Source organism: Nerophis ophidion, linkage group LG09 (genome assembly GCF_033978795.1).
Source record: "Nerophis ophidion isolate RoL-2023_Sa linkage group LG09, RoL_Noph_v1.0, whole genome shotgun sequence".
NCBI lineage: Eukaryota > Metazoa > Chordata > Actinopteri > Syngnathiformes > Syngnathidae > Nerophis > Nerophis ophidion.
Window position 1 is genome coordinate 20554168 of NC_084619.1, and position 19265 is coordinate 20573432.

At 43.1% G+C, this 19265-nt stretch overlaps 1 protein-coding gene across 1 annotated transcript; it reads right to left on the bottom strand.

The window, feature by feature from the left end:
* Window positions 1-129: 129 nt before the first annotated feature.
* Window positions 130-18918, bottom strand: nsmce4a (NSE4 homolog A, SMC5-SMC6 complex component). Its single transcript, XM_061910533.1, has 11 exons — window positions 18778-18918; window positions 13828-14043; window positions 7035-7115; window positions 6739-6869; window positions 4422-4570; window positions 4219-4318; window positions 920-1010; window positions 746-840; window positions 622-670; window positions 452-537; window positions 130-348 (listed from the first exon to the last, which is right to left on the bottom strand). The coding sequence occupies exons 2-11, from the start codon at window positions 14033-14035 to the stop codon at window positions 283-285; spliced, it is 1056 nt and encodes a 351-aa protein (XP_061766517.1). The 5' UTR covers window positions 14036-14043; window positions 18778-18918; the 3' UTR covers window positions 130-282.
* Between the last annotated feature and the right edge of the window lie 347 nt (window positions 18919-19265).

The following is a 19265-nucleotide window of genomic DNA, read 5'->3' on the forward strand; positions in this document are numbered from 1 at the left end:
TTAAACGAAAAAAACGTTGCCTTCTATTTTTTGGAGTTTCACCCGTAGAATATTTTCAAAAGTGCAAATAATAATAAAACAAGTCAATCCGTCTTACAGTCATGATAATAAATCAAAACCAAGTCGGTGTTATTTTATTTCTGTTTTATTAATGAAAACCATATAAAAATACATAAAAAGATTAAAAGAACTGTGTAACACACTTTAAAATGTTGCTATTCACAAAAAACAGTAAGACACCTTAAAACAATGTTGACTTCCTCGTAAAAGATGTTTGGCCAATCACTGAGAATGCGTGTTTTGTGGCGGAATCATAGCGTCTGTGATGTCGAAGGCTTCGACAAGCTCCTAAAAGAAAACAAAATGACGATCAATACAAATTTTTAACCTGAGATAAGCTTGATAGCCAGAAACAAAAACAATGTAGGGAGGAATTATGCCGCATGTTCACCTTCCATGTCTTTGGGCGGATAGAAATAACGCACTGATTTTGGCTGACCGATCCTCCAGTTTCCATCTCCCCCTCCTCCACAGGAGCTAAAACACAAAAACATGTATTAATATACACAAAATAATTTTTTCTCTTTTTCTAAGTGACACTAATCAGTGGTGTGCACTAACCAATACAAGGCAACTTGTCACTATCCAGGCATAGTCGTGCCAAACCGTCCTGTAACACACCAAACAGTCACTAGAGGGCATGCCAGCTTACGTTTAATCAGTTCTACAAAAAAATCAAGCTCACCCTGACAAGAAAAGACGTGTGGAAAATGTTTTCTACTGTCCGTGAAAATGAGTTGGGGTCAATAACAAACTCGTAATATGATATCGGCGACGATGCTGTGATTGAAAGGGAGTTCTGTTATACACACAAGCAACAATATTTACACAAGAATAAGGCGCTTCCTTTAAAACTCACGATCATCTTGTTGGTAACTCTTCAAGCAGGCTAGGATCCTTTCCACCTCTTTCTCTGTGGCCTCTTGATGGGACTCTTCCATTTTTTTCAGCTGACAATGCAAAATATTCACAACATGAGCACTCTTCGGACACCCACCACAGCAAAACACCTACTGTGGGGCAAAAAGTATTTAGTCAGCCACAGATTGTGCAAGTTCTCCCACTTAAAATGATGACAGAGGTCTGTAATTTTCATCATAGGTACACTTCAACTGTGAGAGACAGAATGTGAAAAAAAAAATCAGGAATTCACATTGTAGGAATTTTAAAGAATTTATTTGTAAATGATGGTGGAAAATAAATATTTGGTCAACCATTCAAATCTCTCACTGATGGAAGGAGGTTTTGGCTCAAAATCTCACGATACATGGCCCCATTCATTCTTTCCTTAACACGGATCAATCGTCCAGTCCCCCTAGCAGAAAAACAGCCCCAAAGCATTATGTTTCAACCCCCATGCTTCACAGTAGGTGTGGTGTTCTTGGGTTCTTCCTCCAAACACGACGAGTTGAGTTCATACGAAAATGGAAACATGGATGATACAGCAGAGGATTGGGAGAATGTCCTGTGGTCAGATGAAACCAAAATAGAACTTTTTGGTATAAACTCAACTCGTCGTGTTTGGAGGAAGAAGAATACTGAGTTGCATCCCAAGAACACCATACCTCCTTCCATCAGTGAAAGTTTTGAATGGTTGACCAAATACTTATTTTCCATCATAATTTACAAATAAATTCTTTAAAATTCCTACAATGTGAATTCCTGGATTTTTTTTCACATTCTGTCTCTCACAGTTGAAGTGTACCTATGATGAAAATTACAGACCTCTGTCATCATTTTAAGTGGGAGAACTTGCACAATCGGTGGCTGACTAAATACTTTTTTGCCCCACTGTACGTCATCTAAGCAGGGCCGCTTCTCACTGTCGCTGTGCAAAGGTGTGTTGGGGGCCTCGTTTTGTGCCAAAAAGCGCATGTAAAATGTCAATTAATGAATGACAGAACGCTTTATATGAATTGTTAACTTTTTCCTAGCTGCAAACCAAAAAAGCAAAACCTAAAATTAGCATATGTGTTCAAAGATTGTTTTTTAATGAACCATGAAAATTAAATTGCAATCTGCTGGCAGGTAATCCTCCATTTAATAAAATTGTCAAAAAAATCAAAATAAATATAGTCCAAACTTGTGGAGGTGATATTTTTCCCAAATATTTGTTGTTGAAGAATATTAAAGACTGATGCAAAAACAAAACAAATGCTATAATAATGTTTTCTATATCAGTAAAATAATCCTCCGTGTGTATGCATGCGAGTGACAGGAAGAAATGCTCTGTCTCACTTGGGGCGGAGTTGTGTTGTCACTTATTACCTTGATATTATTATACTGCATTTGGGTCAATTTAGTAAGTTGTAAGAAAAAATGTAAGACCATAAAAGATACGTGAAAACACAGATAAAATTAGGAATTTATTATGTTATTCCTACAATACTATTACTCAGTGTGGCACCGCACTTTTTTAATGTTGCCTATCGTTCACAATCATTACGAAAAACATGAAGGCGGATGGATTTTTATGCATTCTAAATATTGAATACATGCGATAAAGTCAGCTTACAATGGAGCTATATTCTGCCTATAAAACCATTAAAAAATACCCAAACACCTCTAATAATGTTTTATTACCGTATTTTCCGGACAGAAGGCGCACTTACATTTTTTTTCTTCTCAAAATTCGACAGTGTGCCTTATAACCCGGTGCGCCTAATGTAAGGAATATTTTTGGTTGAGCATACCCACCTTGAAGCTATTTTATTTGGTAAATGGTGTAATGATAAGTGTGACCAGTAGATGGCAGTCAAACATAACAGACATGTAGGTGCACTATAATGGGTCTCAAGTAAACAACACCAACATTTTATATGTTCCATTGAATATATAGAACATCACACACGGCGCTCAAAAATCTATTAAAATATTTTAGTACGACTTTGGTAAGGTATGAAGCCGCACGACTTGATGTGCCTCAATATATGAGTATTATCATGGTGTGTGGATAAAGTAAGACAATATCTGGCCAACTTGTCTACATACGTCCTCGTTCTTACACTATCCAGGTGAGATGCATGATTTATGATCTACAATAAAGTGTGCGAGTTAGGAAGCAGCGTACTACTGGGTGATGTCAATATTGGCACACAAGTTTGTGACCACGGCGCCGTTAAAGTTTGTCTGCGTTAGCGTTTTTAATAACAATATCACTAATACTAGGTTAATATACAAGTCACAAGAAGTAAAGTATTTTGGGGATTTTTGGATGTTTTTTATTGTGTTTTATGGGTGGAATAGAGTAGTGTTTTTGAACCACTGTGCCGCGGCACACTAGTGTACCGTGAGATGTGGGAGTTTATGTAATTTCACCTAATTGGGTTAAAAATATTTTTTGCCAAACAGTTATTATAATCCGGAAATGTGCCGCTGTCGAGTGTTTGTACTGTCTAGAGCACGGCAGAGTAACCGTGTCATACTCTTCCATACCAGTAGGTAGCAGCAGGTGACAATGACAATGGTTTGCAGGTAAAAAAGTGCCTATTGCTTAAACCAAAAATAAACAAAAGGCGAGTGACGCTAAGAAAAGGCATTGAAGCATAGGGAAGGTAATGTAAAACTAAAACTTAACTGGCTGCAAAGTAAACAAAAACAGAATGCTGGACGACAGCAAAGACTTACAGCGTGTGGAGCACACAGCGTCCAGAAAGTACATCCGTAAATGACATGAAAATCAACAACAAAATAGGAGCGTAAGACAAGAAGTAAAACACTACACATAGGAACACAGGAAAAAACTACAAATACGTCACAGCTTGATGTGACAGGTCGTGAGAGTACACCTACTTTGAGACAAGAGCCATAGTGATGTATGCTTGGTTATGGTTGGAATTCATATCCAACAATTGCGAGAATTACTTTTTATTGTCAATATCGGCTGCTGGGTTTAATTTTTTAATGTTTTCTGCTGGTGGTGTGCCTCAGAATTTTTTCAACAAAGCACTGGAATAGAGGACTTCTCATTTGCTCAGCTATAAGCGGACATTTATTTACGAGTTAGAATGTATAAAAAAATAAAAATAAATCCCTCCGTCTTCATGTCTTTTCTAATGATTGTGAGCGACAGACAACAAAATTCACAAAAAAGTGCAGTTCCCCTTTAAAATCTATTATCTTTTTTTAGGTGTAGAAGAGCGAAAGTAACTTAGCTACCTGAGTGGGCATGATTCTTTTGGCTTCTTTGCTGGGTGCCTTCCTTTGTCGTTCTGTCCTTTGCTTCGGTGGGGGTGGCTCAGCATGGAAAGAACCCATCCTGATAGGTTCCAAGGTGAAAGTCAGTGATAAAGTAGCGTTACGAAAACAACTTCCTAAGCATCCCAACAGTAGTCCGTGTACTCAAAAGATGGGGCACTCACATGTAGTGGAAAGTGGGTGCCGTCCTAAAACACTCCTCTGCTCTCTGGGCCAATCGGTGCCAGGCATCGCTGGGGAGATAACCATCCACTTGATCTTTTCCTTGCCCCTCTTCCACATTTTCCAGCCGATTGAGACCCATGAAGGACAGCTGTCAGACAGCGAGAGAATCTTCAGCATTGATGCCTTTTAGTCTGCAGTACAAACTGTACGACAAATGAGGCTGAAATGCAAATCCGTTTATGATAGGAATGGGTGTTCATTTAAATGGGTCTTTATTTAACATGTTTCTTATGCCGTTTTTGCTTCCTTACAGATAGTTATTGATCTTGACAAATGACCAGAGTGTTTAATAAATGCTTGATAACTACAACTTCATGTGTTACTGTGAGATAGTCCAACCCGCATGTGCCTGGATTTTCTTCAATGCAGCCCTGGATTAAAATGAGTTTGACACCCCTATTATGGACCAATAATGTAAATTAAGGTTGTCAAACGTATCTATACCTCCATACCAGCTTTTCTCAGTATCATTAGTACCAAAGACTATTTACTTGGCGGATCGGTACTGAAATATCGATCCAGCCGATACCAGATATCTATGCTGTAATATCCATCCATCCATCCATTTTCTACAGCTTATTCCCTTTTTGGGTTGCAGGGGGTGCTGGTGCCTATCTCACCTACAATCGGGCGGAAGGCGGGGTACACCCTGGACAAGTCGCCACCTGCCAACACAGATAGACAGACAACATTCACACTCACATTCAAACACTAGGGCCAATTTAGTGTTGCCAATCAACCTATCCCCAAGTGCATGTTTTTGGAGGTGGGAGGAAGCCGGAGTACCCGGAGGGAACCCACGCATTCACGGGGAGAACAAGCAAACTCCACACAGAAAGATCCCGAGCCTGGATTTGAACCCAGGACTGCTGGAACTTCGTATTGTGAGGCAGACGCACTAACCCCTATGCCACCGTGAAGCCTCTATGCTGTAATATCGATTCTCAAATAAAAATATGGATACTTTTGATACGTTAGTTATTTGAGATGATGTATATTATTAATAGGAACACAGTGTAAAAAAAAGTAACTAAACCTATGAATGACTCAATATTGGATTTAATGTTGGATGCTTTTGTTGAGTGTTATTTACATGTGCAGTTTTTTCACGTTAACATGTTCATGTAACTGAATTGTCCATCCATCCCTCTCCTCTCCCGCTTATCCCTTTCAGGGTCGCGGGTGGTGCTGGAGCCTATCTTAGATCGACACGCGGATCGGTGCGGCGGATTCAGTAATGCGGACGCTGTATCGATCCGTTGTGGTGAAGAAGGAGCTGAGCCGAAAAGCAAAGCTCTCAAATTACCGGTCGATCTACGTTTCCACCCTCACCTATGGTCATTAGCTTTGGGTTATGACCGAAAGGACAAGATCACGGGTACAAGCGGCCGAAATGAGTTTCCTCCGCCGGGTGGCGGGGCTCTCCCTTAGAGATAGGGTGAGAAGCTCTGTCGTCCGGGAGGAGCTCAAAGTAAAGCCACTGCTCCTCCACATCAAGAGGAGCCAGATGAGGTGGTTCGGACATCTGGTCAGGATGCCACCCGAACGCCTGCCTAGGGAGATGTTTAGGACAAGTCCAACCGGTAGGAAGCCACAGGGAAGACCCAGGACACGTTGGGAAGACTATGTCTCCCGGCTGGGCTGGGAACGCCTCGGGATCCCCCGGGAAGAGCTGGACGAAGTGGCTTGGGAGAGGAAAGTTTAGGCTGCTGCCCCCACGACCCGACCTCGGATAAGCAGAAGAAGATGGATGGATGGATGGATTAAATCAACAATAAGATTATTAATTCGGTGTTAATATTTTAGTGGGCTTCAGGCCTGTCTTTAGTGGAGCAATTGAGCCTCAAGGTGAAAAAGGTTAGGAACCGCTGAGCTAGAGCTACCATGACAACAGCGGAGCTCCAGTTCATCCGGCAGCATCAAAACAATGGATCAATTAATTGATAGACAAGTCTTTATCATATGTACAACTGAGTGAGCCAGCAAACCCTGGGTTTTGACTTGAAGATTGTTTTGAAAGTACTAATACATAACTGGCATGGGGTAAATCACATTACTTTTCTTTATTTAAGTATTAAAATTACAACACAAACACAAAATTCCGTAGCAATTACTGCCACCTAAAAAGAATAATTAGAAAAATATCAACAAGTTAATTGGTCATCAGTTATTTTGAATTATTGACTGTGGGGTAACCCACGTGTTGGCAAATACCGATCACTATTTACTGTGGGATCATTGTCACTAATTTCTTACCAGATGCTCAGCAAAAACAGTGGCGTCGAAAGCACTGCCCTCGGCTACCAGTTGGCTGGCCTTGTCCTTCCCCAGGTCTGAGGCCATAACAAGGAGCTTAGCATCCAGTGCTGCTTCCCTTGTCTGCTTAACTGTCAAACAAATGTTCTGTTAGAAAAAGAGCCTTTTACTACAATGAGTTACATTACTCAGGAACCAAAAGTCACACTTAATCTCATTCAATTCATTTGAAGATGTTCTTCAATCAAAAATGAATAGTCAACATTGGAAGAAAGCAGTAAAGTCATCCTACGTACCATTTTGAAAAAGTCTGTCAGCCTCTTCCAAAACCTCTGTGAGTTTATTGTTGGAGGGGCTCAGAATGTCTTCTCTGTTTCCTGGGGGGAAATAAACACCTTAAATGGGACTTGTTATGCAGAAAAACAACTTTTCTTACTTTTTGGTACCCGTTTTGTGTATGTGGGATCTGCATAAGTCCTGAAAATGGGAAATCAAACCATGAAGGCATGGCATAGATATTTATAAAACAATGTTGCCTTCCTCTTTACGAGCAATTTGGGATTTTCCCAATTTGTGACTTTTTCTCACATTTGCTGTCAGCGTATACATCCATATATAGTAGAGAATTACCTAAAGAGCTTTGTACAAGTCCACCACTGAAGTCTGACGCTGTAGTCAATAAGCTCTTTCTTTTTCTCTATCCTCTTGTAGGGCAGACTGGCTCATACATGCACATGCATCCTTTGCTGTTGCCATTTAGAGTATAGTTCTAACTAACGCTGAGCTGATAAAAGGATATCAATATATATTAGAGATGTAACGGTATTATAAATGCTACGGTACTTCGGTTACAAAGTCTTCTCATTAATGCCTTGACGTGTGATGGCATCAAATGAAGACTTGGTGAGTGTAGTTTTTCATGGCGTTTTAGCATTGGCTGGGTTTGTAAATAAACTACATCTCCAAGAATCCTTTGCACAGCGCGGGACTGGCAATGTGGGGGCGTTGAACGACGTAAGCAGGAAGTGAAGTGTGTTCATACTCCTCCTCATAGATAAAATAAATTGTTTTTTGGACATTAAATCTGTCCATAACTGGTTGAGTTATATTAATAAAAAACAAACAAGTCCAGGCCAAAACATAGCTTCTTCGGCAGAGGTAAGAAAGTCTGTTATCTGCAAAGCGAAGCACGCCACTTTTGTTTCGACTGTTCGCATGGCAACACAAAGCCAGCCGGTCTTGTTGCACACACAGTGGGATATCACCAAAAAAATGTTCAATGCGGGAAATAAAGGTTAATTTAAAAACTACTCGGTACATCCTCAATCCATCCATCTATTTTCCTAACACTCAGGGCAAAATGCAGGACACGCCATCTCATAAACCGTCACACAGAAAATATATTTGAAGCCAATAAAGCCAAACATAAGTCTTTGAGGTATTTATATTACTAAAAGTTCAATTGTTAGTTCACTGATATAAACATGTCCATTGTAGAGGACACTGCTTCCTATAATCTAAAAAGACACTAAAGTGTACATTATTATTTTACACTTTTTACACCAGATGTTTACATTGTCAATTTAAAGACATTAACTGTAAGTTATTCTTTTAAATATTTGCATGAAACAGTAGATGCTGCTGCACAATGATTTGCACTTAGAAATATAATGTTTGTACTTTGTAGTCATAAATATGACTAGAACCTTTCAACAGGTTTTTCTGACATTACAGTAAATCTGTTTATCCCTAAGCATTTACGCACTAAGGCATTTACCAAGCTTTTTTATATATATATATATATATATATACATATATATATATATATATCTGAGCTGCAACCTTATTGTGGTAGAGGAGTTTGCGTGTCCCAATGATCCTAGGAGCTATGTTGTCCGGGGGCATAAAGCCCCCTGGTAGGGTCTCCCAAGGCAAACAGGTTCTAGGTGAGGGATCAGACAAAGAGCAGCTCGAAGACCTTTATGAAGAAGAAACATCATGGACCCAGATTTCCCTCGCCCGGACGCGGGTCACCGGGGCCCCCCTCTGGAGCCAGGCCCGGAGGTGGGGCACGATGGCGAGCGCCTGGTGGCCGGGCCTGTTCCCATGGGGCCCGGCCGGGCACAGCCCGAAGAGGCAACGTGGGTCACCCCTCCAATGGGCTCACCACCCATAGCAGGGGCCATAGAGGTCGGGTGCATTGTGAGCTGGGCGACAGCCGAAGGCAGGGCACCTGGCGGTCCGATCCTCGGCTACAGAAGCTAGCTCTTGGAACGTGGAACGTCACGTCACTGGGGGGGAAAGAGCCTGAGCTAGTGCGCGAAGTCGAGAAATTCCGGCTGGATATAGTCGGACTCACTTCGACGCACAGCAAGGGCTCTGGAACCACTTCTCTCGAGAGGGATTGGACCCTCTTCCACTCTGGCGTTGCCGGCAGTGAGAGGCGACGGGCTGGGGTGGCAATTCTTGTTTCCCCCCGGCTCAAAGCCTGTACGTTGGAGTTCAACCCGGTGGACGAAAGGGTAGCCTCCCTCCGCCTTCGGGTGGGGGGACGGGTCCTGACTGTTGTTTGTGCTTATGCACCAAACAGCAGTTCAGAGTACCCACCCTTTTTGGGAACGCTCGAGGGAGTACTGGAAAGTGCTCCCCCGGGTGATTCCCTTGTCCTACTGGGGGACTTCAACGCTCACGTTGGCAACGACAGTGAAACCTGAAGAGGCGTGATTGGGAAGAATGGCCGCCCGGATCTGAACCCGAGTGGTGTTTTGTTATTGGACTTTTGTGCTCGTCAGTTTGTCCATAACAAACACCATGTTCAAACATAAGGGTGTCCATATGTGCACTTGGCACCAGGACACCCTAGGCCGCAGTTCCATGATCGACTTTGTAGTTGTGTCATCGGATTTGCGGCCTCATGTTATGGACACTCGGGTGAAGAGAGGGGCGGAGCTTTCCACCGATCACCACCTGGTGGTGAGTTGACTGCGATGGTGGGGGAGGATGTCGGACAGACCTGGGAGGCCCAAACGCATTGTGAGGGTCTGCTGGGAACGTCTGGCAGAGTCTCCTGTCAGACAAAGTTTCAATTCCCACCTCCGGAAGAACTTTGAACATGTCACGAGGGAGGTGCTGGACATTGAATCCGAGTGGACCATGTTCCGCACCTCTATTGTCGAGGCGGCAGATCGGAGCTGTGGCCGCAAGGTAGTTGGTGCCTGTCGGGGCGGCAATCCTAAAACCCCTTGGTGGACACCAGCGGTGAGGGATGCCGTCAAGCTGAAGAAGGAGTCCTATCGGGTCCTTTTGGCTCATAGGACTCCGGAGGCAGTGGACAGGTACCGACAGGCCAAGCGGTGTGCAGCTTCAGCGGTCGCGGAGGCAAAAACTCGGACATGGGAAGAGTTCGGGGAAGCCATGGAAAACGACTTCCGGACGGCTTCGAAGCGATTCTGGACCACCGTCCGCCGCCTCAGGAAGGGGAAGCAGTGCACTATCAACACCGTGTATGGTGCGGATGGTGTTCTGCTGACCTCGACTGCGGATGTTGTGGATAGGTGGAAGGAATACTTCGAAGACCTCCTCAATCCCACCAACACGTCTTCCTATGAGGAAGCAGTGCCTGGGGAATCTGTGGTGGACTCTCCTATTTCTGGGGCTGAGGTCGCTGAGGTAGTTAAAAAGCTCCTCGGTGGCAAGGCCCCAGGGGTGGACGAGATCCGCCCGGAGTTCCTTAAGGCTCTGGATGCTGTGGGGCTGTCTTGGTTGACAAGACTTTGCAGCATCGCGTGGACATCGGGGGCGGTACCTCTGGATTGGCAGACCGGGGTGGTGGTTCCTCTCTTTAAGAAGGGGGACCGGAGGGTGTGTTCCAACTATCGTGGGATCACACTCCTCAGCCTTCCCGGTAAGGTTTATTCAGGTGTAGTGGAGAGGAGGCTACGTCGGATAGTCGAACCTCAGATTCAGGAGGAACAGTGTGGTTTTCGTTCTGGTCGTGGAACTGTGGACCAGCTCTATACTCTCGGCAGGGTTCTTGAGGGTGCATGGGAGTTTGCCCAACCAGTCTACATGTGCTTTGTGGACTTGGAGAAGGCATTCGACCGTGTCCCTCGGGAAGTCCTGTGGGGAGTGCTCAGAGAGTATGGGGTATCGGACTGTCTTATTGTGGCGGTCCGTTCCCTGTACGATCAGTGCCAGAGCTTGGTCCGCATTGCCGGCAGTAAGTCGAACACATTTCCAGTGAGGGTTGGACTTTCTAGGCGCAGTCAAGGCGTTGAGGGGTTCCGGTTTGGTAACCGCAGGATTAGGTCTCTGCTTTTTGCAGATGATGTGGTCCTGATGGCTTCATCTGACCGGGATCTTCAGCTCTCGCTGGATCGGTTCGCAGCCGAGTGTGAAGCGACCGGAATGAGAATCAGCACCTCCAAGTCCGAGTCCATGGTTCTCGCCCGGAAAAGGGTGGAGTGCCATCTCCGGGTTGGGGAGGAGACCCTGCCCCAAGTGGAGGAGTTCAAGTACCTAGGAGTCTTGTTCACGAGTGAGGGAAGAGTGGATCGTGAGATCGACAGGCGGATCGGTGCGGCGTCTTCAGTAATGCGGACGTTGTACCGGTCCGTTGTGGTGAAGAAGGAGCTGAGCCGGAAGGCAAAGCTCTCAATTTACCGGTCGATCTACGTTCCCATCCTCACCTATGGTCATGAGCTTTGGGTCATGACCGAAAGGATAAGATCACGGGTACAAGCGGCCGAAATGAGTTTCCTCCGCCGTGTGGCGGGGCTCTCCCTTAGAGATAGGGTGAGAAGCTCTGCCATCCGGGAGGAACTCAAAGTAAAGCCGCTGCTCCTTCACATCGAGAGGAGCCAGATGAGGTGGTTCGGGCATCTGGTCAGGATGCCACCCGAACGCCTCCCTAGGGAGGTGTTTAAGGCACGTCCAACCGGTAGGAGGCCACGGGGAAGACCCAGGACACGTTGGGAAGACTATGTCTCCCGGCTGGCCTGGGAACGCCTCGGGATCCCCCTGGAAGAGCTAGACGAAGTGGCTGGGGAGAGGGAAGTCTGGGTTTCCCTGCTTAGGCTGTTGCCCCCGCGACCCGACCTCGGATAAGCGGAAGATGATGGATGGATGGATGGATGGATACATATATATATAGTAATAATATTGTACCGTGGCCTTAATATCATAATATTGTACTGTGACATGTTGATACCGTAAAATCCCGAATATATATCACAATAGGCATGTAAAAGATATCAATATGAAATGTGTTCGATAAAATGTTCAAAAAATATATATTTTTTGATAGGAAAAAACCGTAAAGAATGAAGGATGGTTGATTGCTTGAATAAAGGCACTCGCGGTCTGGTAAGTCAGCAAAACAATACGAAGTTCCTGCAGTCCTGGGTTCAAATCCAGGCTCGGGATCTTTCTGTGTGGAGTTTGCATGTTCTCCCCGTGAATGCGTGGGTTCCCTCCGGGTACTCCGGCTTCCTCCCACTTCCAAAGACATGCACCTGGGGATAGGTTGATTGGCAACACTAAATTGGCCCTAGTGTGTGAATGTGAGTGTGAATGTTGTCTGTCTATCTGTGTTGGCCCTGCGATGAGTTGGCGACTTGTCCAGGGTGTACCCTGCCTTCCGCCCGATTGTAGCTGAGATAGGCGCCAGCGCCCCCCGCGACCCCGAAAAGGAATAAGCGGTAGAAAATGGATGGAAAATGGACGTAAAACAGCCAAGCGCACAACAGTACAAACTATCACGTTTAGTTGCGCCATCTCACTGCTTTCTGCACGGAGTGAGAAGAGAAATGAAATAAAATTAATGCTGCAGAAAGTGAAGACATTTCTGATAAAACAGGAAAAGTCATCTCGACCGTATGACAGTTTTTTGGCCTTTTTTAGACGGACCGTAGTCCTTCGCCGCACTCATCTTTTCTTTTCAACCTTATCCTGATGTACAGAAACAACAGGTAGGAAATAAAGTGCAGGACTGTATTACTAAAATACATGAGAAAATATAACAAATGTGATACTTTAAAATAATAATTTGGTCCAATAATAGTCAAATATTATTTACTGCATAACAAACTAATTTCCATATATAAATGGTAAATGGGTAATACTTGTATAGCTCTTTTCTACCATCAAAGTACTCAACGCATTTTGACATTATTTCCACATTCACTCACACTGATTGCAGGAATTGCCATCCAAAGCCCTAACCACGACCCAACAGGAGCAAGGGTGAAGTCTCTTGCACAAGGATACAACGGGCATGATTTGGATGGCGGAAGCCGGGGATTGAACCAAGAACCATAAAGTTTCTGGCACGGCCGCTCTACCAACCGAGCCACGACTTCCCAATAAAGAAAGATAACACACGAAATAAAAAGTTACATGGACCACGTAACATTTTTGGTGCTAAACCTGCTGAAGATTTTTCTCAGGTTTCTCTGTGTTTACATTTTCCCACTAATCACGACTTTATTACACTTTATTTTTGCACCTTCATTTAAATAAGTCATTGTTAAGTGTGATTTTAGAAATGTGTTTACATTGTGCTTTCCATGGTTGACATTTAGTTTCCTTTCTGCCTTAATAGCTGAGGGCATTATAATCAGAGGGGGGTTACATTCCAAATGAAAATGTTAACATTTAATATAGTTTCCTTCTGGTCCATATTTTCAATAGGTCATGAAAATTTTAAAAAAATATCGATATCGACCAATATAAAAAACTAATATCGTGACAGTTTTCAGCCATATCGCTCAGCTCTAGTTCTAACTTATATCTGTCAGTAGACTCCATATGGAAGCGCTAAAACCTACAACATGGTTGACGGGGAGAAGACGCAGTCAAAGTGTAGACACGAAAATAAGACCGCCCACAAACCAGCGCATTCTGAAGAGAGGGTCAGAATGCAGCTTGAAAACGGTTTGTAAAACATAATCTATGCGACATTTTGACCGAAGAACCACCATTACATGTTATGTAGACCACAAGGAAGTACTTTAAATGTACAAAAAAATCCTATGACCCATTAAGTAAGCAAAACTAGCTGCTACCCCGTGGAAAGCAATCTTTACTTACGTTGGACTGTATCAATGAGGTCTCTGTACTTGCTCCTTATTTCCCTCCTCAGGCCCGTGTCGTTGTCGCCATCGCCGTCGCCGTCTTGCAGGTCTGCAGACCCAACATCGGACGTTCCATTGCTCTGCTCTCGGTCTTTACTGCTGTGGTCTGGGGTAATGTTCTGAAGGGGTGTTTCCTCATCCCCGCTGGGTCTGTGACGCTTCATGGATCTGTCTGGAATTTGACAGTAATGACACATTGAGACAAGGCAAAACGAACGCTGAGATTATAATAAAAACGGATAAGGTACGGTTTATTACGGTTTTATTTAGTTTTTGTATTCAGGGATTTTGTATCGTCTTTCAAGTGTTTTGTGTACAGTGTGAGTAAAAAAACTAAAATAATTATTGGACTAAAAAAAAATTAAATGGTAAAATGGGTTGTACTTGTATAGCGCTTTTCTACCTTCAAGGTACTACTTCCACATTCACCTATTCACACACACATTCCCACACTGATGGAGGGAGCTGCCATGCAACGCGCTAACTAGCACCCATCAGGAGCAAGGGTGAAGTGTCTTGCTAAAGGACACAACGGACGTGACGAGGTTGGTACTAGGTGGGGATTGAACCAGGGACCTTCGGGTTGCGCACGGCGCCACACCGTGATGATATCAGTTTGCATCTAAAACAGGGGTGCCCATTACGTCGATCGTGATCGACTGGTCGATCTCGGAGGGTGTGTCAGTCGATCTCAAGCCAGGCATTAAAAAATATACATAAAAATGAGCAATCATCAATCATACCAAGACTTCACTTTCGTCAGTTGTTTGACATTCTCGGCACCCGAGGATCTTGTGAGATGACGCTGGCTGCTGCGAGCTCATATTTAAGAAAAAAATCACTAACAGGGCGGACGCAGAGAAACACATTTTATTTCTAGAGACTCCGTACCTACTGTCAAAACTCTAAAGACCGACTGCACAGTTCCTGTCTTCACCATAAGACTTGTTTCATCCTGCCTGTGCTAACAAAATAAGAGTCTCAGAAAGCTAGCGTGCACAAGCTAGCAAGCTACGGAGTTTGATGCCAATGTATTTCTCCCCGGCCCTCAGCGACCGCTTTCTCACTTGCTTGCCCACCCGCACAGTCACTGACGTCACTCGCCTGCTGCCAGACATTAAAGGGCCACACACATATGCTACTCTCATAACAAAGTGTTTAAAAACGAGTATGCAAGTTGGACAAATGAGATGCCAAATCCAACCACTTTCATGTGGTATTGGACAGAAAGGAGGACTTTTTTTTTCCTCCATTTGAAAATGCGGACGTTATCAGCACCACTGTCTAATTCCAATGAATGCAAGTCATCAGAATCAAATACACAAACTTATATTCTTGTCTTCATGAAAGAAAGGAATCTATGTGTGTTAAACATGCCTGTATTATCATTAAACACCATTAACTTGTTAACAAAAATGTCTCTTTCATAAATAAATAAATATAAATTATAAATAGGAATGAGGTAGATCTCCTCGACTTGGTCAATTGAAAAGTAGCTCGCCTGCAGAAAAAGTGTGAGCGCCCCTGATCTAAAACAACCGATATAAGCTCCGATACAAGCAGTTCTGCGGTGTGTTTATTTGCGCAAAGCTGGACAGCCAATTAAAGCGAAATGGCACTTTTTTGGAATTGTGCCTATGGTTCACAATCATTATGTAAGACAAGAACACATATGGGGTTTTTTTGTGCATTTTAAATATTAAATACACACAATGGAGCCTATGGGAGAAGCTATTTTCTGTCTATTAAACCCTTAAAAAAACCAAACACCTCCATTAAGGTTTTCTATAAATTTTGTAAGTATATCAGTGTTAATTTTGTTGACTAAAAATGTTTGTCTTAGTTATCGACCTATTTTCTCCTGACTAAAGTAGGACGATAACTAGTTAAAACAAAGGCACGTTGACAAAATTTACATTTTAGTCAACGGAAAATATCGTCGGGGAACATGACTATATTGTAGGGACGACAACACTCCCGACGGTTAGTATTACTCTTTTAAATTAAAATTATCTAAAAACCGATACCTGCCCATTTATAAACTCACGGGCCACGGTAGACTTTTCGTGCCAGCTCGCTAGTTTAAATGCTCACATGAAAACAAAACACATAAGTGTTTCCCCATTAAAAAACAACATCCCCCAATTCTAAACTTCTATAAACACATTACTGTCTGAGCACGTAAGTTATTCAGTTGTGCACATTGAACATTCACGCTCTGCTCTCTTAGCACGGAATTATTAAGATCCAACTTTCCTCAGAGGAAAAGACACCGAGGTGTTTTAATGGTGCGTTCAAGTACCACTAAACAGAGGAGACAGACACAATGCCCGCCAGAAATGATGCATAATTACAATAGATTTGATTTCCAGGGGTAGAAGACATATTGTAATGATGTGTGTAAAAATACAGAATAAGGAGGTAATCCATCCATCCATTTTCTACAGCTTATTCCCTTTCGGGGTCGCGGGGGGCGCTGGCGCCTATCTCAGCTACAATCGGTAAGGATGTAATGATTTGTGAATTTCATATCACTGTTATTGTGACCAAAATTATCATGGTTAACATTATTATTGTGGAATGTTCTCAAAAATCTGTTTAAACTTAAATAAAATAAATAGACCAGGAATTGATTAACATGGACCCCGACTTAAACAAGTTGAAAAACGTATTCGAGTGTTACCATTTAGTGGTCAATTGTACGGAATATGCACTGAACTGTGCAATTTACTAATAGAAGAATCAATCAATCAAAGACACACTGTTAGAAAAAACACCATTTTACAATATCTTGTGTTTATGTTTCACTGAAGTGTTTTGGTCTAAGTGTTTTATCTGTTTTGATAGCTAATCTGTTATTGTTGTACTGTAAACATTTGTTTGTACAGTAGCTCTTTAAGATTTATTCAAATGAAAAATGGGGTCCATGTTAATCAATTCATGGTCAATTTATTTTATTTAAGTTTAAACATATTTTTGAGCACATTCCACAATAATAATGAGAACCATGATAATTTTGGTCACAATAACAGTGATATGAAATTCACATATCATTACATCCTTATTTTGCATTGTTACACACATCATTACAATATGTCTTCTACCCCTGGAAGATAGAGAAGACAAATGGACACAAAAAAGTTTGAGAACCACTGTCGTATCGAATTAATATTGGTGTCTTATCGGGACGCACTTAGTTGTAAGAATTTTTTCCCGCTCTCGTACGGATGTCAGCATGTAATGAGTAACCCGGGGGTGTCAAACTCATATTAGATCGGGGTCCACATGGAGGAAAATCTACTCCCAAGTGGGCCGGACAGGTAAAATTGCGGCACAAACACTTCAAAATAAAGACAACTTCAGATTGTTTTCTTTATTTAAAAATAGAACAAGAACATTCTAAAAATGTACAAATCATAATGTTGTGTTTTTTTTTACACTTACATGTTGCGGTTAACAATTTATGTGTCATTATTTACATTCTCTGAATAAATTATGAATAATGTTCATCAGTCAACTCATTGGTGTTAATTTATAATTTATCAAGACAAACAAATGTCAAAATAAAATTACAGGATGTGTTTTATGTAGTTTAAACATTTTCCTCGACTGATGTAATATCATGTGGTTTATTTTGTACGTACATCATCTACAAAGATACAAATAATTCCTATTACGACATCCAGTGGACACATTTAGAACAGTTCTTTCTTTCATTCAAAAATTGCAGGTTAATTTTTATACTTAGCAAACTCATCCCACGGGCCAGATAAAACCTGTTTGCGGGCCTGATCCAGCCCTTGGGCTGTATATTTGACACCCCTGGAGTATACCATCACATGACACCAGCATTTGCTGTGTGTGTGAGCTTTGGCTTATCACCGAAAGGACAAGATCACGGGTACAAGCGGCCGAAATTAGTTTCCTCTGCCGGGTGGCGGGGCTCTCCCTTAGAGATAGGCTGAGAAGCTCTGCCATCCAAGAGGATCTCATACTAAAGCCGCTGCTCCTCCACATCGAGAGAAGCCAGATGAGGTGGTTAGGGCATCTGGTTAGGGCATCTGGTTAGGGGGTGCTTAGGGCACGTCCGACCGGCAGGAGGCCACGGGGAAGAACCAGAACACGTTGGGAAGACTATGTCTCTTGGCTGGCCTGGGAACGCCTCGAGATCCCTCGGGAGGAGCTGGACCAAGTGGCTGGGGAGAGGGAAGTCTGGGCTTCCCTGTTTAGGCTGCTGCCCCCGCGACCTGACCTCGGATAAGCGGAAAAAGATGGATGGATGGCGTGATCAGCTAATGATAGCAATTTGGCTGGCTAACAACAATTGATTAATTTTAACTTTTATTAGTACATATTCCGTACAATTGACCACTAAATGGTAACACCAGAGTAAGTTTTTCAACTTGTTTAAATCCAGGTCCACGAAACATCACCAACAAGACTGCAAATTGGTAGTTGCTTCCACACTAACTGTGAGCAAGTTCCAAAAAAAACACTTTATATAAACCATATATGTATACAGATTTTCACTAAAAATCGATGTGTCGTAGTAACTGAAACGTTCACAACAGAGGACGACCTATTTATCATGAACTCATGATACGTAACCGCCACAATTAAGTACGAATTGAAAACAAAGTGCAAAATTAAAACGCATAACAAAATGGTCGAAAAAACGTTATAATTCAAGATAAGTCCAATAATATGGACAGTTCTGACTCCGCCAGTGAGGAAGACGTAACGTAACACAGTAGCTAACATATTAGCATCTTCTTTTACACCGGTGCTACCAGCTAGCCAACGGAAACAGCAGCTAGCATCACCTGCACCCAACTTAGTAACGTCAAACGACGCTCTTGTCCACTGTTACACTTCATACTTCGTGCTTTGTTCGATTAGCAATTACCAGTTTGTCCAAGTTAAGCTTCAGCGATGAGCGCGCTTCACGACTTCCGTCACTGTGCTTGTGACCATAGAGATGAATGAATCGCCTCTTTGAGCTGCGTGTCTACCGCCAGCAGCTAGTAGGAGCATAGTGTCAGGCATACAGCGAGCAGCTAGTAGGGGCATAGTGTCAGGCATACAGCGAGCAGCTAGTAGGGGCATAGTGTCAGGCATACAGCGAGCAGCTAGTAGGGGCTTAGTGTCAGGCATACAGCGAGCAGCTAGTAGGGGCATAGTGTCAGGCATACAGCGAGCAGCTAGTAGGGGCATAGTGTCAGGCATACAGCGAGCAGCTAGTAGGGGCTTAGTGTCAGGCATACAGCGAGCAGCTAGTAGGGGCATAGTGTCAGGCATACAGCGAGCAGCTAGTAGGGGCATAGTGTCAGGCATACAGCAAGCAGCTAGTAGGGGCATAGTGTCAGGCATACAGCGAGCAGCTAGTAGGGGCAT